The 21,125-nt window shown below is 44.1% G+C and overlaps 1 protein-coding gene across 2 annotated transcripts in view; it reads right to left on the minus strand.

Moving 5' to 3' along the window:
• cacna2d2a (calcium channel, voltage-dependent, alpha 2/delta subunit 2a) overlaps positions 1 to 21,125 on the minus strand; it is a 1,119,650-nt gene that overhangs the window by 144,083 nt on the left and 954,442 nt on the right. For both annotated transcript variants that reach the window (XM_067999049.1, XM_067999048.1), the window contains exons 24-26: positions 11,290 to 11,380; positions 9,498 to 9,560; positions 1,928 to 2,031 (exon numbers count right to left, since the gene is read on the minus strand). In XM_067999049.1, coding sequence (XP_067855150.1) covers positions 1,928 to 2,031; positions 9,498 to 9,560; positions 11,290 to 11,380 — 258 coding nt within the window. The remainder of the gene's footprint in view (positions 1 to 1,927; positions 2,032 to 9,497; positions 9,561 to 11,289; positions 11,381 to 21,125) is intronic.

A 21,125-nucleotide genomic window follows, 5' to 3' on the forward strand; every position in this document is an offset into this window, starting at 1 on the left:
GTCACACTGAGACCCTGTGAGACCCTCTATTAATGTGTCACACTGAGACCCTGTCGGACCCTCTATTAATGTGTGACACTGAGACCCTGTGGGACCCTCTATTAATGTGTCACACTGAGACCCTGTGGGACCCTCTATTAATGTGTCACACTGAGACCCTGTGGGACCCTCTATTAATGTGTCACACTGAGACCCTGTGGGACCCTCTATTAATGTGTGACACTGAGACCCTGTGGGACCCTCTATTAATGTGTCACACTGAGACCCTGTGAGACCCTCTATTAATGTGTCACACTGAGACCCTGTCGGACCCTCTATTAATGTATGACACTGGGACCCTGTGGGACCCTCTATTAATGTGTCACACTGAGACCCTGTGGGACCCTCTATTAATGTGTGACACTGAGACCCTGTGGGACCCTCTATTAATGTGTCACACTGAGACCCTGTGAGACCCTCGATTAATGTGTCACACTGAGACCCTGTGGGACCCACTTTAAATGTGTCACACTGAGACCCTGTGAGACCCTCTATTAATGAGTCACACTGAGAGCTTTTCGGACCCTCTATTAATGTGTCACAGTAAGACCCTGTGGGACCCTGCATTAATGTGTCACCTGAGATGCTGTGGGACCCTCTATTAATGAGTCACACTGAGACCTGTGGGACCCTCTATTAATGTGTCACACTGAGACTCTATGAGACCCTCTATTAATGTGTCACACTGAGACCCTATGAGACCCTCTATTAATGTGTCACACTGAGACCCTTTAGCAGCCTCTATTAATATGTCATACTGAGGCCCTGTGGGACCCTCGATTCACGTGACACACAGACAACCTGTGAGACCCTCTATTAACGTGCCATACTGAGACTCTGTGAGACCCTCTATTAATGTGTCACACTGAGACCCTGTCGGACCCTCTATTAACGTGCCATACTGAGACTCTGTGAGACCCTCTATTAATGTGTCACACTGAGACCCTGTCGGACCCTATATTAATGCGTCACACTGAGACCCTTGGGGACCCTCTATTAATGCGTCACACTGAGACCCTGTGAGACCCTCTATTAATGTGTCACACTGAGACCCTGTCGGACCCTCTATTAATGTGTCACACTGAGACCCTGTCGGACCCTCTATTAATGCGTCACACTGAGACCCTGTCGGACCCTCTATTAATGCGTCACACTGAGACCCTGTCGGACCCTCTATTAATGTGTCACACTGAGACCCTGTCGGACCCTCTATTAATGCGTCACACTGAGACCCTGTCGGACCCTCTATTAATGTGTCACACTGAGACCCTGTGAGACCCTCTATTAATGTGTCACACTGAGACCCTGTCGGACCCTCTATTAATGTGTCACACTGAGACCCTGTCGGACCCTCTATTAATGTGTCACACTGAGACCCTGTGGGACCCTCTATTAATGTGTCACACTGAGACCCTGTGAGACCTTCTGTTGATGTATCACAATGAAACCCTGTGTTCATGTATCACACTGAGACCCTGTGAGACCCTCTATTGATAGATCACACTGAGACCCTGTGAGACCCTCTATTAATGTGTCACACTGAGACCTGTGAGACCCTCTATTAATGTGTGACACTGAGACCCTGTGAGACCCTCTATTAATGTGTGACACTGAGACCCTGTGAGACCCTCTATTAATGTGTGACACTGAGACCCTGTGAGACCCTCTATTAATGTGTGACACTGAGCCCTGGTGTTATCTCTAATTGGATGAATACGATGTGTGACATAAGTCAGTGAGTTGGACCTTGATGCCATTCCTTGTTTTGGAGGAGCTCGAGGAACACTGTGTGAACAGTCATTGCAGGGAACAAATGTCAGGAGATGTGTAAACCCCTCACTTAAATTACAAGTCAAACATGAGCCTGGGTTCTCCGCAGAAGACGTACATTCAGTGTAGGGTGTGCTGAAGAGGAAGCCAGGCCTGTCCAGACTTCTCCTGTAGTAGCTCGCACTGAATGGTTCTGGATCCTCAGTCCATTCTTCTGCTGCCCTGTGAACACACATCACTCAGTGAGAGGCTAGTCGTGGTCGACCGCATCATTCTTACTGTCTGTACTCCTTACACAAACACCTTTCACGGCCAATTCAGGTACATCGGACCATCCCCCCAACTGGGTGTTTCTGATTTGAAAAACTCTGCTCATGGTCCATTAATGGTTCATCAAAAATCATGTCCACGCACTTTCATAAGTAGTTTGCTCCTGAATATTCATCATGACATTCCGGGCAAAGAAGCCGTTTTGGAAAATGAATTCACGAAATGTTTTGTAACTAAAGGTAAAATAATTGGAACGGGAGTTCCCACTGTGGAGAACATTGCACTTTCCTTGGATGTCAGGGTCAAAGAGAGAATGAGAAATGAGCACAGCTTGTGTCTGCACTGGCTCTTTGTTCGAGAATTCCAAATCTAATCCCATTGCCCCGCTCTCTCCCAGAGCCATGTGACGTCCTGTTTCAAATACTTATCCACACCCTGTAGCAAAGTATTCCATGATGAAACAAATTTTCCTAACCTCTCACTTCATTGGCAATTTGACAATGATAACCCCTCTTCACTAACACCCCAACCCGAGGAAATAGTCTTTCCCTATTCACCCGATCAAAAAGGGAGCTGGAAAACAGGGAACGACAGGCCTGTTCGCCTGACATCAGTCATCAGGAAAATGCTGGAATCCATTATTAAGGAAGTGATAACAGGGCACTTAGAAAATCATAATATGATTAGGGAGAGTCAACATGGTTTTATGAAAGGGAAATCGTGTTTGACAAATTTATTAGAGTTTTTTGAGGATGTAACTAACAGGGTAGATAAAGGGGAAGCAGTGGCTGTGGTATATTAGGATTTTAAGGAGCCACATAGAAGGTTGTTATACAAGATAATTAGCAAACCAAATTAGTAATAATACTGTGGAGGATGAATTCCTGGAGTGTGTCGGAGATGGTTTTTTAGATCAGTACGTTGAGGAGCCAACCAGGGAACAGGCTATCCTAGATTGGGTATTGTGCAATGAGAAGGGGTTAATTAATAATCTTGTGCGGGGTCCTTTAGGGAAGAGTGACCCATAACATATAGAATTCTTCATTAAGATGGAAAGTGAAGTAGTCCAATCCGAAACTAGGGTCCGAAATCTAAACAAAGGAAACTATGAAGGTATGAGGAGTGAGTTGACTATGATAGATTGGGGAGCTTCATTAAAAGGCATGACAGTGGATAGGCAATCGCTAACATTTAAGGAACGAATGCATGAATTGCAACAATTATACATTCCTTTCTGGTGCAAAAACACAAAAGGAAAAGTGACGAACAAAAGAAATTAAGGATAGTATTAGATCCAAAGAGGAGTCATATAAAGTTGCCAGAAAAAGTAACATGCCTGAGGATTGGGAGAGTTTAGAATTCAGCAAAAAAGGACCAAGAGATTGATTAAGAGGGGAAAAATAGAGTGAGAGAGGAAACATGCAAGGAACATAAAAGTGGACTGTAAAAGCTTCTACAAGTATGTAAAAAGAAAAAGATTAGTGAAGACAAATGTAGGTCCCTTACAGTCAGAAATGGGAGAATTTATAATGGGGAACAAGGAAATGGCAGAACAATTAAACAAATACTTTGGTTCTGTCGTCACGGAAGAGGACACAAATAACTTCCCAGAAATGCTAGGGAACCAAGGGACTAGTGAGAAGGAGGAATTAAAGGAAATTAGTATTAGTAAAAAAATAGTGCTGGAGAAATTAATGGGACTGAAAGCTGATAAATCCCCAGGGCCTGATAATCTGCAGATTGGAGGGTGGCAAATGTAACCCCACCATTTGAAAAAGGAGGGAGAGAGAAAACAGGGAACTACAGCCTAACATCAGTGGTAGGGAAAATGCTAGAGTCTATTATAAAGGATGTGATAACAGGACACTTAGAAAATATCAACGGGATTAGACAAAGTCAACATGGATTTATGAAAGGGAAATCATGTTTGACAAACCTACTGGAGTTTTTTGAGGATGTAACTGGTAGAATAGATAAGGGAGAACCAGTGGATGTGGTTTATTTGGATTTTCAGAAGGCCTTTGATAAAGAGGTTAGTGTGCAAAATTAAAGCACGTGGGATTGGGGGTAATATACTGGCATGGATTGAAAATTGGTCAACAGACAGGAAACAGAGAGTAGGAATAAATGGGTCTTTTTCGGGGTGGCAGGCAGTGACTCGTGGGGTATCGCAGGGATCAGTGCTTGGGCCCCAGCTATTCACAATATATATCTATGATTTGGATGAGGGAACCAAATGTAATATTTCCAAGTTTGCTGACGACACAAAACTAGGTGGGATCGTGAGCTGTGAGGAGGATGCAAAGAGGCTTCAAGGCGATTTGGACAAGTTGAGTGAGTGGGCAAATACACGGCAGATGCAGTATAATGTGGATAAATGTGAAGTTATCCACTTCGGAAGGAAAAACAGAAAGGCAGAGTATTATTTAAATGGTGATAGATTGGGAAATGTTGATGTACAAAGGGACCTGGGTGTCCTTGTACACCAGTCATTGAAAGCAAACATGCAGGTGCAGCAAGCGGTTAGGAAGGCAAATGGTATGTTGGCCTTCATTGCAAGAGGATTTGAGTACAGGAGCAAGGATGTCTTACTGCAGTTATACAGGGCCTTGGTGATACCACACCTGGAGTATTGTGTGCAGTTTTGGTCTCCTTACCTAAGAAAGGATATACTTGCCATAGAGGGAGTGCAGCAAAGGTTCATCAGACTGATTCCTGGGATGGCAGGACTGTCGTATGAGAAGAGATTGGGTCGACTCGGCCTGTATTCACTCGAGTTTAGAAGAATGAGAGGGGATCTCATTGAAACATATAAAACTCTGACAGGGCTAGACAGACTGGATGCAGGGAGGATGTTTCCCCTGGCTGGGGTGTCCAGAACGAGGGGGTCACAGTCTCAGGATACGGGGTAGGACATTTAGGACTGAGATGAGGAGAAATTTCTTCACTCAGAGGGTGGTGAACCTGTGGAATTCTCTACCACAGAAGGCTGTGGAGGCCAAGTCACTGAATATATTTAAGAAGGAGCTAGATAGATTTCTAGACACAAAAGGCAACAAGGGGGATGGGGAGAGAGCGGGAATATGGTATTGAGATAGAGGATCAGCCATGATCATACTGAATGGCGGAGCAGGCTCGAAGGGCCGAATGGCCTACTCCTGCTTCTATTTTCTATGTTTCTATGGGCTCATGGGGTTGGGGGTAACATATTAGTATGGATAGAGGATTGATTAACGGACAGAAAAGAAAGTGTAGGGTCATTCTCAGGTTGTCAGGTTGTAACTAGTGGGGTATCGCAAGGATCAGTGCTTGGGCCTCAGCTATTTACAATCTATATTAATGACTTAGATGAAGGGACCAAGTGTAATGTATCCAATTTTGCTGACGACACAAAGCTAGATGGGAAAGTAAGTTGTGAGGAGGAACCAAAGAGTTTGCAAAGGGATATAGACAGGTTAAGTGAGTGGGCAAGAAGGTGGCAGATGGAGTATAATGTGGGGAAATGTGAGGTTATTCACTTTGGTAGGAAGAATAGAAAAACAGAATTTTTTTTAAATGGTGAGAAACTATTAAATGTTGTTGTCTAGAGAGACTTGGGAGTCCTGGTACAAGAAACACAAAATGTTAGGTATGCAGGTACAGCAGGCAATTAGGAAGGCAAATGACATGATGGCCTTTATTGCAAGGGGATTGGAGTACAAGAGTAAGGAAGTCTTACTACAATTGTCCAGGGCTTTGGTGAGACCTCACCTGGAGTACTGTGTATAGTTTTGGTCTCCTTATCTAAGGAAGGATATACTTGCCTTAGAGGCGGTGCAACGAAGGTTCACTACATTGATTCCTGGGATGAGAGGGTTGTCCTATGAGGAGAGATTAAGTAGAATGGGCCTATACCCTCTGCAGTTTAGAAGAATGAGAGATGATCTCATTGAAACATGTAAGATTATAAGGGGGCTTGACAGGGTCGATGCTGAGATTGTTTCCCCTGGCTGGAGAGTCTAGAACTAGGGGGCACAGTCACAGGATAATGGGTTGGCCATTTAAGACTGAAATGAGGAGAAATTTCTTCACTCAGAGGGTTGTGAATCTTTGGAATGCTCTACCTCAGAGGGCTGTGGATGCTGAGTCATTGAGTATATTCAAGGCTGAGATTGATAGTTTTTTGGACTCTAGGGGAATCGAGGGATATTGGGATCAGGCAGGAAAGTGGAGTTGAGGTAGATGATCAGCCATGATCTGATTGAATGGCGGAGCAGGCTCGAGGAGCCATATGACCTACTCCTGCTCCTATTTCTTATGTTCTTATGTTCATTCATAATTTAAAAAATCTTCGTCTTCTCTGCTCCAGTGGGAATGGTCCCAGTCTCTCAACTCTTTCCTCACAACTTATGGTTTCTGTCCATTTTACATCGGGGCCCCCAAAACTGCACTCAGTGTAACTGTGGCCTACACCTCTTGCCCTGTTTGTTTTCCTCTCTGCTTCCTCACCTTGTTTCCTCCCTACCCCGCCATATTGGTTTTAACCCTCCCCCACGTCCAGTACTCTCCAGCAAGGATATTCTTCAGGTGGAGCCCGTCCATCCCGTACAGGCCACTCCTGCCCCAGAACTGGCCCCAGTATCCCAGGAACCTCAATCTTTCCCTCTTACACCATCTCTCCAGCCTCTGTCCATCCCGTACAGGCCACTCCTGCCCCAGAACTGGCCCCAGTATCCCAGGAACCTCAATCTTTCCCTCTTACACCATCTCTCCAGCCTCTGTCCATCCCGTACAGGCCACTCCTGCCCCAGAACTGGCCCCAGTATCCCAGGAACCTCAATCTTTCCCTCTTACACCATCTCTCCAGCCTCTGTCCATCCCGTACAGGCCACTCCTGCCCCAGAATGGGTCCCAATGTCCCAGGAATCTGAACCCTTCCCACTTTCACCATCTCTCCAGCCATGTATCTAAATTACATGTCTCACTATTCCTATACTGACTCACACATGGCACTGCAGACTCCCATCCTCAAGGTCCTGCTCTTTAATCTATCCTGTAATTGCTAATACTTTCACTATACGACTTTAATTCTATTCTATGCTATGTTCCAACGCGTCCCATAACTTCTGGCTGTTTCCCTTCCCTCTTCAAGATCTAAATCGAGATAGTTTAAGACTTCCAAAACTCGTTTATGCACCATTTTTGTTGAGTTTAATTTTCCTGTTTCAACCTCCCGCCACCCATTCCTTAAGATTCCCTCTCAGAGCAGTCGGGTGTGATAAATACTCCAACTAGGTTTACTCGAGTGATAGCCGGACTTCAAGGGTTAAGTTACGAGGAGAGATTACACAAATTGGGGTTGTATTCTCTAGAGTTTAGAAGGGTAAGGGGTGATCTGATCGAAGTTTATAAGATATTAAGGGGAATGGATAGGGTGGATAGAGAGAAACTATTTTCACTGGTTGGGGATTTTAGGAGTAGGGGGCACAGTCTAAAAATTAGAGCCAGACCTTTCAGGAGCGAGATTAGAAAACATTTCTACACACAAAGGGTTGTAGAAGTTTGGAACTCTCTTCCGCAAACAGCAATTGATGCGAGCTCAATTGCTAAATTTAAATGTGAGATGGATAGCTTTTTGGCAACCAAAGGTATTAAGGGCCAAAGGCAGGTATATGGAGCTAGATCACAGATCAGCCATGATCTTATCAAATGGCGGAGCAGGCACGAGGGGCTGAATGGCCTCCTCCTGTTCCTATGTTCCTATGTTCCCACTCTGATCCCTCAGGCTGACTCCCGCTTGATCACATTCTGCTTATAAACAGCGCTGTTTTCCCTCCTGGACAGCCCACCTGAGCCTGCGCAACTTTAACAAACGAGGGATGTGGGAGAGAAAGTACATTCAACTCCTTCACAGCGCAGCTTGCCGGTAACTCCGAGGGAGGGATGCAGTATCTCCGAGGGACGGTGTGGGGTAACTCCGAGGGATGGTGTGGGGTAACTCTGAGGGAGAGTGTGGGGTAACTCCGAGGGAGTGTGGGGTAACTCCGAGGGAGAGTGTGGGGTAACTCCGAGGGAGAGCGGGGGTAACTCCGAGGGAGAGTGTGGGGTAACTCCGAGGGAGAGCGGGGGTAACTCCGAGGGAGACTGTGGGGTAACTCCGAGGGAGAGTGCGCGGTAACTCCGAGGGACATTGAGGGGTAACTCTGAGAGAGAGTGTGGGGTAACTCCGAGTGACAGCGTGATGGTAACTCCGAGGGAGAGTGTGGGGTAACTCCGAGTGACAGCGTGATGGTAACTCCGAGTGAGAGTGTGGGGTAACTCCGAGGGAGAGTGTGGGGTAACTCCGAGGGAGAGTGTGAGGTAACTCCGAGGGAGAGTGTGGGGTAACTCCGAGGGAGAGTGTGAGGTAACTCCGAGGGAGAGTGTGGGGTAACTCCGAGGGAGTGTGGGGTAACTCCGAGGGAGAGTGTGCGGTAATTCCGAGGGAGTGTGCAGTAACTCCGAGGGATAGTGTGGGGTAACTCCGAGGGAGTGTGTGGAGTAACTCCGAGGGAGTGTGTGGAGTAACTCCCAGGGAGTGTGGAGTAACTCCGAGGAAGAATGCGGGGTAACTCCGAGGGAGAGTATGCGGTAACTCCGAGGGAGAGTGGGATAACTCTGCGGAAGATTGTGGGGTAACTCCGAGGGAGAGTGTGGGGTAACTCCGAGGGAGAGTGTGGAGTAACTCCGAGGGAGAGTGTGGAGTAACTCCGAGGGAGAGTGTGGGGTAACTCCGAGGGAGAGTTTGGGGTAACTTCGAGGGAGAGTGTGGGGTAACTCCGAGGGAGAGTGTGAGGTAACTCCGAGGGAGAGTGGGGTAACTCCGAGGGAGAGTGTGGGGTAACTCCGAGGGAGAGTGTGGGGTAACTCCGAGGGAGAGTGTGGGGTAACTCCGAGGGAGAGTGTGGGGTAACTCCGAGGGAGAGTGTGGGGTAACTCCGAGGGAGAGTGTGGGGTAACTCCGAGGGAGAGTGTGGGGTAACTCCGAGGGAGAGTGGGGTAACTCCGAGGGAGAGTGTGGGGTAACTCCGAGGGAGAGTGTGGGGTAACTCCGAGGGAGAGTGGGGTAACTCCGAGGGAGAGTGTGGGGTAACTCCGAGGGAGAGTGGGGTAACTCCGAGGGAGAGTGTGGGGTAACTCCGAGGGAGAGTGGGGTAACTCCGAGGGAGAGTGTGGGGTAACTCCGAGGGAGAGTGTGAGGTAACTCCGAGGGAGAGTGTGGGGTAACTCCGAGGTCTAGAAATGCTGGTGAGTCCACACCCTTCGGTCTCCCAATCAGATTACCCTGTAATTGGGTCTCTGCCGATGCATTAATCTGGCTTTTTGAACTGTTTTCTGGGCATCTGACACAGATTTTGCAATAAGAAAGTCCAATTTTGGAGAAAAAAATGGATACTCACTTGGCTGGAAAAACTCTTGTGATTCCTCCATCAGTGGCCACAAAAACCGCAAGCAGGCCCAGGCTAAAATCGTGTGCGTGAGAGAGAGTGATCGAGAGAGAGAGAGAGAGAGAGAGAGAAAGACAAAAGGAAGAATGAGTGAAACAAAGTGGAACAGAGTGAAAGGAAGAGATGGAGAGACAAAATGAAGATAGACGGGGGGGAGAGAGAGAGAGAGAGATACACAGAAAGAGGGGGAGATACAAAGACAGTAAAGAGTGAGAAAGGGAAGAGATATAGGGAGAGAGAAACACACACAGAAAAGGGTGAGACAGCAACAGGGAGAGACCCCAAAAGAGGGGCAAGTGAGAAAAAGAGACAGAGAGAAAGGGGGGATAAAGACAAATTGAGTTAGTGCTCAGTTCAACAAAATCACATTCATCAGTGGACTCTCAGTTCTGACAGACATTTGCTTGTCTTTGGATGCTCGCGCTGATTTTTTCCTGCACGAGTCTCATTTGAATCCTCTTGCACCAAATGACTTTATAACATTGCTTCCCTGGTACAAAGTGAACACAAAGTGAGCTGAGCATAACCATGGTTAATATAAACGGGCAAGGTTGGTCACTTTAATCACAACTGAGATGAGAACTGCATAACTCCCAGAGTCCACAGAATGGTTCGGGAAAGGCTGCAGGCACTAACTTGAGGCCTGATGCCAATTTGAGGCCCCCTTATCCAAAATGTGACTGCCCTGAACACTGCTGGCTGCATTCAGGAAATCCAGGTCTACATGTGGCTGAACCGAAGCTCCTTAAAGGGACTGCAGGCCGCCGTCAAGAAAGGGAAGGTTTTAAAAAAATATTTACCTGAATGTGGAGCCAGGAAGAGCACTGCTGCTTCTCCCGGCCCCACTGCAGGGCCGCAGACCACTGCCTGCCCCCTCCTCCCAACACACCTACCTGAGGGTCACTGCAGGGCCTGCCCCCTCCCAATCACCTCCCCCCACACCTACCTGAGGGTCACTGCCGGCAACACAGAGGCCTGAAATTCAAACCTGATTCGTTGGCGAGCTGCCTGGGGAGGCCCAGCAAGCATCTGTAAATGAGGCCCACAGCCCAGTATCGGGTGTGCCTCAGCTCTACCCGTTCCGGTGCAGGGATCATTGCCTTTCCTGTCTAATTTATACGCCTCTGTCTCTGACTGGGTTCTGTTGCTTTAGGCACTAAATGTCATCTGACTTGCAGAGAGGGAAAATATTAATTTTCCTAAGAACTAGCTGCAGCCAGAGACTTTGGTGAGACGGACACGTCTCACATATTTCACCCTGTACTTGCTCAGAGCACAGAAAGGGCAGTGAGACAAGACAACAAATCCTCACAGTCCAACACATCCTCCAGAAATCTGGGTGTAACAGAGTCTCAGATGACAACACTGTCGTGCGGGAGCTGCACCGACAGGAAAAGTTCCTCGGATATTTTACTACGTTAAAGGTGCTATATAAATGTAAGTTACTGTTGTGTGAATCTTTAACAAAGCAATTTAACATCTGACTCAGTACAGTTCAGGAGTCGAGTTTGTGAATGTCCTTTTATTCTATAAATCAGCTAACCAGCCAAGCCATCGGGGAGCTGGAACAAACCATTTTTATTCCACTCCTTGTGTGTCTCCTGTTGCTGTCACTAATGGAGTGACGGTCACTCTCTGTAGCCTTGTTATTCTCTCCTCACAAAGCACTGCCTTGTGCTGTGACAAAAGCCCTGTGTCCTTTATCTCATCTGCCTCAATAATCCGAGCAGGACCTAGAACTTACGTGTGCAAATCGTGATTCTTCCAGACTTTCTCCACTAATTTGGCAGTGATCCCTGAATCCAGGATCAGATTATAGATCAGGTCCGATTCACCTGGAGAAACACGGAGACAAGGGGTGAGTGCTATTGAGGGGTTGCTGGACTCGGCCCTCCTGCAATCTGCACAGAAGGTATGAGGTCCTCAGCCACTCACATTGACTCCTCCATGGTCAAGTTATAGCCTTGTGTCTACTCCCTTGGAAAGACAAGGAGAGCAACATTGACATTGGTGTGAGTTTGTACAATGGAAACGCAGGCCTTGCTTTGAATAGATTCCAAACAGCAAGTGTAGCTGACAGGTCTACTTGTAGTACAGTAATGTTAGTGAATGGAAACCCATCAATGGGTGAAACTTGGTGAACACGGAGAAGGTGGTCACTCAGAGCCCAGATCTTATGGGATCGCTCGAGTGTACAGCTTCTCTGCTGACGTCTTCCTCCCAGATATTCCTGTCATTTCCCAATAGTTCTGCTGCAGATGGGAACAGTGATCAGATGTTTCAAATGAAGGTTCGACCCACACAAACCACTGGTGAGGTAACACGATTAGAGTTAGGTTAACCATTAAAGTCACAGGGACACTGGGTTAGTGTTAGGTTAAAAAGTGAGATCACAGAGACACTGTGTTATGGTTAGGTTAACCAGTGAGATCACAAGATGACTGGATTAGGGTTAATCATAGGGTCACTTGTACTCCAGTCACATCCCACACATCTTTAGAACAAACCCCTCCTTCCTACAGTCATCAGCAGCATAAATATCAGCACAAAGGAGGATATTACAATAACACAACATAGTACAAGCTGATTGAGGTCTTGTCTGTAGTAAGAGCTTCTTTGTCCAGTGAGGTTGATGGCCATTGTAAGCAGGTTAATCAGTTCTGAGGGATTGTGGAGACCTGGGGAATCGGGGAGACCTGGTACAGACTAGCCAATCTCCTACATGTGCTGAAGAGTTTACTCTGGGTGGGCAAGCCTGTTTTAAATGAAGCCCACTGTATTTACTGTTGTAGACACAGTAACCACACAGCAGGCTCTAGAACTTTCTCAGTGCATGACGTTCACTACACGGGTGAAGGATGTTTTACAAGACAAGAGTTTTGAGTGCAGCTCCCCTGAACATCTTCCCCAGCTTCAGGCGCTGCCATTGTTAGTGATGCCCACACGATGGACCAGGATTGAACACGTTATATTCCAGCGAACGTCCATGGTGCAATGTTTCCCATTCTTGCCGTTCTCTTTTTGCATCCATGGCAGGCCCAGTTGAAATAGGTGTGAGATCAGGAACTTGTTGCCTATAACAAGGGTCCTGTTTACGGAACAGGAGGGTACAGGAGGCAGAGCTATAGGTGAATATTCTGCCATTAGCAGCATCATGGATCTGACAGAGCAACAGTGCCTCAGGTGATTGCATCCCAGCCAGAAGGGAGTATTCAAGGTCCATCAAACCCGGAGTCACATTCTCACAGCACTGCAGGAGTAACGGAGGTCCATCAAACCCGGAGTCACGATCTCACAGCACTGCAGGAGTAACGGAGGTCCATCAAACCCGGAGTCATGATCTCACAGCACTGCAGGAGTAATGGAGGTCCATCAAACCCGGAGTCATGATCTCACAGCACTGCAGGAGTAATGGAGGTCCATCAAACCCGGAGTCACATTCTCACAGCACTGCAGGAGTAATGGAGGTCCATCAAACTCGGAGTCACATTCTCACAGCACTGCAGGAGTAATGGAGGTCCATCATACCCGGAGTCATGATCTCACAGCACTGCAGGAGTAATGGAGGTCCATCAAACCCGGAGTCGTGATCTCACAGCACTGCAGGAGTAATGGAGGTCCATCAAACCCGGAGTCACATTCTCACAGCACTGCAGGAGTAACGGAGGTCCATCAAACCCGGAGTCATGATCTCACAGCACTGCAGGAGTAATGGAGGTCCATCAAACCCGGAGTCACATTCTCACAGCACTGCAGGAGTAATGGAGGTCCATCAAACCCGGAGTCACATTCTCACAGCACTGCAGGAGTAATGGAGGTCCATCAAACCCGGAGTCATGATCTCACAGCACTGCACTCCCAATCAGGGACTTGAACTTGGTGATTTCTGTCAATTGCAGGAGACTTGTTCGGCATCAGCAAGTTTGCTGCATTGGACAGATGCTGCAGTGACAGATGCTCTCCTCCCTCACCTGAATTTACCAGAGCACAGCAACAGGAGGAGAAGCAAACAGACTGTACCCCAGCATGTGATTGATGCGGTGCATGGTCTGAACAGGCACAGCTTCACAACACCATGGTCGACATGGAGACAAAGGAATGCCAACTGACCACCAGCACAGAAGGCAAGGTACCCTCGGAGCACAAAGGGGTGCCCAAAACCATCGGCAATCAGCCTTCCACATCCATTCAAAGGTGAGGAAAGGCTGGACAGTCACCTTTCGGGCGAGCTACCCCCAACAACTCCAACCGATAGTCTCACAGCGTCAATCCAACACCACAGCCAAACTGCAATAGGAGGAATCACATTTCAGTACAATGATGGTCAGTGAGCAAACATCAGCAAGAAGGAGGAGTGATGGACAGAGGGAAGGAGGGATGGAGTAGTGAGGGAATAGGAGGGAGGAGTGAGGGAATAGGAAGGAGGGAGGGAGGAGAGGGGAGTGAGGGACTATGATGGGGGAGGAAGGAGGGAGGAGAGGGTTAAAAAAGGCTGTTTGACCGGGCGGGGAGGTTGGAAGTGGGAGATCAACTTGATGAAACAGCAGGAATCCGTCCGACCAGGGCTGTTAACCCGAGCCTGTACCTGTACTTGGTTAAGAGCCTTACTATTTAAGGCGTACTTCCTTTCACTGTTCTTTCTACAATTCTCGAATTGAACTTATTTGGATTTATGTGATGCGTCGTTGTACTGAGCCCTCGTTGATGGACAGTGCCTGCAAGATCTCGACCCTGTGCGCTACTCATGGAGGGAGGCAGCATGTTGGCTGGATTGTAAAGGGGACCTGCAGGGATTTGGATGACTCGCGATCTGCCGGTGATTCAGATGCAGAGGGCCCACCATTTGCACCAGCAACATGCTGGCTTGTTCCTGCTGAGGGGCTTCTGCACGGTTTCTTTGTCACCTACTTTCACTTTTGCAGGTGTAGGTGACAGACCATAAGACCATAAGAGATAGGAGCAGGAGTAGACCAATCAGCCCCTCAAGCCTGCTCCGCCATTTAATGAGATCATGGCTGATCTGATTTTTACCTCAACTCCACTTTCCTGCATTTTCCCCATATCCTTTGACTCCTTTGCTGATCAAAAATTTGTCTAACTCAGCCTTGAATGTATTCAATGACTCAGCCTCCACAGCTTTTTGGGATAAAAAATTCCAAAGATTCACGACCCTCTGGGAGAAGAAATTCCTCCTCATTTCCATCTTAAATGGGTGACCCCTTATTCTGAGACTATGCCCCCCAGTTTTAAATTCCCCCATGAGGGGTAACATCCTCTCAGCATCTACCCTATCGAGTCCCCTCAGAATCTTGTATGTTTCAATAAGATCTCCTCTCATTCTTCTAAACTCCAATGAGTATAGACCCAACCTGTTCAATCTTTCCTCATAAGACAACCCTTCCATACCCGGAATCAACCGAGTGAATCTTCTCTGAACTGCCTCCAATGCAAGTATGTCCTTAAATAAGGGCACCAGAACTGTATGCAGTACTCCAGGTGTGGTCTCACCAGCACCCTGTACAGTTGTAGCATGACTTCCCTGCTTTTATATTCCATCCCCCTAGAAATAAAGGCCAATATTCTGTTTGCCTTCCGGATTACCTGCTGCACCTGTATGTTGACTTTTTGTGTTTCATGTACGAGGACACCCAGATCCCTCTGTACCGCAGCATTTTGTAGCATTTCTCCATTCAAATAATATTTTGCTTTTTTATTTTTCCTCCCAAAGTGGATGACTTCACATTTTCCCACATTATATTCCATCTGCCAAATTTTTGCCCATTCGCTTAACCTGTCAATATCCCTTTGTAGACACTTTGTGTCCTCATCACAACTTGCTTTTCCACCTATCTTTGTATCATCAGCAAATGTGGCCACAAGACACTCTGTTCCTTCATCCAAGTCATTGATATATATTGTAAATAGTTGAGGCCCCAGCACTGAGCCCTGCGGCACCCCACTAGTTACAGATTGCCATTTTGAAAATGACCCTTTCATCCCGACTCTTTGTTTTCTGTTAGTTAGCCAATCCTCTATCCATGCCAGTATATTACCCCCAACACCATGAGCTCTTGTGCAGTAATCTTTTATGTGGCACCTTATCGAATGCCTTTTGGAAATCCTAATATACTGCATCCATTGGTTCCCCTTTATCCACCCTGCCCGTTACTTCCTCAAAGAACTCTAATAAATTTGTCAGACACAATTTCCCCTTCATAAAACCATGTTGACTCTCCTTGATTGTATTATGAGTCTCCAAATGTCCTGCTACTACTTCCTTAATAATGGATTCTAGCATTTTCCCAATGACAGATGTTCGGCTAACTGGTCTATAGTTACCTGCTTTCTGACTCACTCCCTTCTTGAACAGGGGTGTTATGTTTGCGGTTTTCCAATCCGCTGGGACCTTTCCAGAATCTAGTGAATTCTGGAAGATTACAACCAATGCATCCACTTTCTCTGTAGCCACTTCCTTTAAGACCCTCGGATGCAAGCCATCAGGTCCAGGGGACTTGTCAGCCTTTAGACCCATTAGTTTACCTAGTACTTTTTCTCTAGTGATAGTGATTGTTTTTAGTTCCTCCCTCCCCTTTGCCCCTTGATTTTCTACGATTGTTGGTATATTATTAGTGTCTTCTACTGTGAGGACAGATACAGAATGGCTGCAATTTCAACCAGTCACATCACTGCATTCAATTCTTCAAAGTGGTTCGAGCTTCCATTTTATTTCTGACCAAGCTGAACATCTAGCTGCACAAACAACATTTATACCATAAAAAACCCAGTCAGATATTAATAAATCCCTTAAAATCATGAGACATAGCAATAGATTTCCCACCCTGTTTATCCACATTGCTTCACTCCTCGCTCTCTCTTGCTGTGTCTCAGAGGCCTGCGGCTCACTGATCCACAAACTTGATTTCTTCCTTGGCCTTTGTTCTCCGGTTCTTCGCCTTACAGTCAGTCCCAATCACATGAGTGCATTCCCATTCGCTGGAAACACTTCCACTTATTTACTTATTCCTGCCCTGTACTATTTCTCCTCTCCCGATATATTAGTGCTGCCATTAGTGCACTGTTGTCCTTTGCCTCTTCTATGCAAGAATACCTGCCTTCTTTCCATCACGGACAGCACTTTGGGACAGGAGCTGGAACTGCTTAAAATTCACTGCAGACACGATACTAGTTGCACACAATGCGAACTATACACCCCATACTAACAATACACACCATATTAACTATACACACCACAATAACGATACACACCACACTAACTATACACACAATACTAACTATACACAGAATGCGAACTATACACACCATATTAACTATACACACAATACGAACTATACACACAATACGAATTATACACATAATGCTAACTATACACCCAATACTAACTATACACACCACAATAACGATACACACCACACTAACTATACACACAATACTAACTATGCACAGAATGCTAACTATACATACCATAATAACTATACACACCATACTAACTAGACACACAATGCTGACTATACACACCATAATAACTATACACACAATGCTAAGTATACACACCATACCAACGATTCACACAATACTAACTATACACACAATGCTATCTATACAGACCATAATAACTATACACACCATACTAACAATACACACCAGACTAACTATACACACCAAAATAACTATACACACAATACTAACGATACACACAATACCAACTAGACACACCATACTAACTGTACTCCCAATAATAACTATACACACCATAATAGCCATACACCCAATACTAACGAAACACACCATACTAACTATATGCTCAATACTAACTATACACCCAATACTAACTATACACACAATACTAACTATACACACAATAATAACTATATGCCCAATACTAACCATGCACCCAACACCAACTATACACACAGTACTAACTATACACACCATAACAACTATACACACAATAATAACTATATGCCCAATACTAACTAAAAACACAATACTAACCATGCACCCAACACCAACTATACACACAGTACTAACTATACACACCATACTAACGATACACACAATGCTAACTATACACACAATGCTAACTATACACACAATGCTAACTATACACAGCATACTAACTATACACACCATAATAACTATACACACCTTACTAATTATACACATCATACTAACAACACACACAATGCTAACTATCTACACACCATACTAACTATACACCCAATACTAACAATACAGACCATAATATCGATACACACAATGCTAACTATACACACCATAATAACTATACACACAATGTTAACGATACACACAATACTAACAAGACCCAGCAGAATAACTATACTCCAAATAATAACTATACACCCAATACTAACTATACACACCAGACTAACTATACACACAACACTAACTATACACACCAGAATAACTGTACACACAATACTAACATTACGCCCAATACTAACTATACACACAATGCTAACGATACAAATCATGACAACTATACACAAAATACTAACTATATACCAATACCAATTATACACCCAATAGTAACGAGACACCCAAAACTAACTATACACACCATAATAACTATACACACCAGACTAACTATACGCCCAATACTATACACCCAATACTAACCATGTACACAATAATAACTATACGCCCAATACTATACACCCAATACTAACCATGTACACAATAATAACTATACGCCCAATACTATACACCCAATACTAACCATGTACACAATAATAACTATACACCCAATACTAACTATACACAACATACCAACTACACACACCACACTAAATATACGCCCAATACCAACTATACACACCATAATAACTATACCCACCATACTAAATATACGCCCAATACTAACTATACACACAATACTAACTATACACACAATACTAACTATACACACAATACCAACTATACACACCATAATAACTATACCCACCATACTAAATATACGCCCAATACTAACTATACACACAATACTAACTATACACACAATACCAACTATACACACCATAATAACTATACCCACCATACTAAATATACGCCCAATACTAACTATACACACAATACTAACTATACGTCCAATACTAACTATACACACAATACTAACTATACACCCAATAATAACTATACGCCCAATAATAACGATACACACAATACCAACTATACACTCAATACTAACTATACACACAATACTAACTATGCACCCAATACTAACTATACACACAATACTAACTATGCACCCATTAATAACTATACACACAATACTAACTATGCACCCAATAATAACTATACACACAATACTAACTATGCACCCATTAATAACTATACACACTATACTAACTATGCACCCAATAATAACTATACACACAATACTAACTATTAACACAATACGAACTATACGCCTAATACTAACTATACGCCCAAAACTAACTGTACACACAATACTAACTGTACAACCAATACTAACTGTACATCCAATAATAACAATACACAACATACTAAATATACAACGAATACTGACTATACATCCAATAATAACGATACACACAATACTAACGATACACACCATAATAAAGATACATACTACAATAACAATACACACCCTACTAACTATACACCCAAGACGAACAATACACCCAATACTAACTATACACACCATACTAACGACACACACAATAATTACTGTACTCACATGCGAACTTTACGCCCATTGCTAACAATATACACCATAATAACTATAAACACAATGCTAACTATACAAACCAGACAAACTATACGCCCAATACTAACTATACACACATGCTAACTATAGGCCCAATGCTAACATTATACACCATAATAACTATAAGCACAATACTAACTATACACACCATACTAACTATACACACAATACTAACTATACACACATGCTAACTATACGCCCAATGCTAACAAAATACACCATAATAACTATAAACACAATGCGAACTATACACACAATACCAACTATACGCCCAATACGAACAATTCACACCCGACTAACTATACACCCAATACTAACTATACACACTATACTAACTACACACCCAATAATAAATATACACACCATACTAACTATACACCCAATAACAACTATACACACAATACTAACTATACACCCAATAATAACTATACACACAATACTAACTATACACACCATAATAACTATACACACAATACTAACTATACGCCCAATACTAACTATACACCCAATAATAACTATACACACGATACTAACTATACACACCATAATAACTATACACACAATACTAACTATACGCCCAATACTAACTATACACCCAATAATAACTATACACACAATACTAACTATACACACCATAATAACTATACACACAATACTAACTATACGCCCAATACTAACTATACACCCAATAACAACTATACACACAATACTAACTATACACCCAATAATAACTATACACACAATACTAACTATACGCACAATAATAACTATACACACAATACTAACTATACGCCCAATACTAACTATACACCCAATACTAACTGTACACACCATACCATCCATACACCCAATATAAATTATACACACCATAATAACTATACGCCCAGTACTATGCACCCAATACTATCTATGCACACAATAATAACTATACACACAATACTAACTATACACACATACTAACTGTACAAAGCATACTAACTATACACATAATACTAACTCTACGCCCAATACTAACTATACAAACCATAATAACTATGCACACAATACGAACTATACGCCCAATACTAACTATACACACAATACTAACTGTACACACCATCCTAACTATACAACGAATACTGACTATACATCCAATAATAACGATACACACAATACTAACGATACACACCAGAATAACGATACATACTATAATAACAATACGCACCCTACTAACTATACACCCAAGACTAACAATACACCAAATACTAACTATACACATAATACTAACTATACACCCAATACTAACTATACACACCATACTAACTATACACCCAATGATAACAATACACACCATATTAACGATACACATCATACTAACTGTGCACACCATAATAACTATACACACAATACTAACTATACACCCAATACTAACGTTACGCCCAATACTAACTATACACACCATAACAACTATACACCCAAAACTAACTATACACACCATACGAACTATACGCCCAATACTAACTATGCACACAATAATAACTATACACGCCACACTAACTATACACACCATACTAACTATACACACCATAATAACTGTGCACACAATACCAACGAGATGCCCAATACTAACTATACGCCCAATACGAACTAAACACACCATACTAACTATACACACAATACTAACGATACACACCATAATAACAATACACAACCTACTAACTATACACCCAAGACCAACTATACACACAATAATAACTATACACATAATAATAACTATACACACAATACTAACTATACGACCAATACTAACTATACGCCCAATACTAACTGTA

Source organism: Heptranchias perlo, chromosome 17 (genome assembly GCF_035084215.1).
Source record: "Heptranchias perlo isolate sHepPer1 chromosome 17, sHepPer1.hap1, whole genome shotgun sequence".
In the NCBI taxonomy this organism is placed as follows: domain Eukaryota; kingdom Metazoa; phylum Chordata; class Chondrichthyes; order Hexanchiformes; family Hexanchidae; genus Heptranchias; species Heptranchias perlo.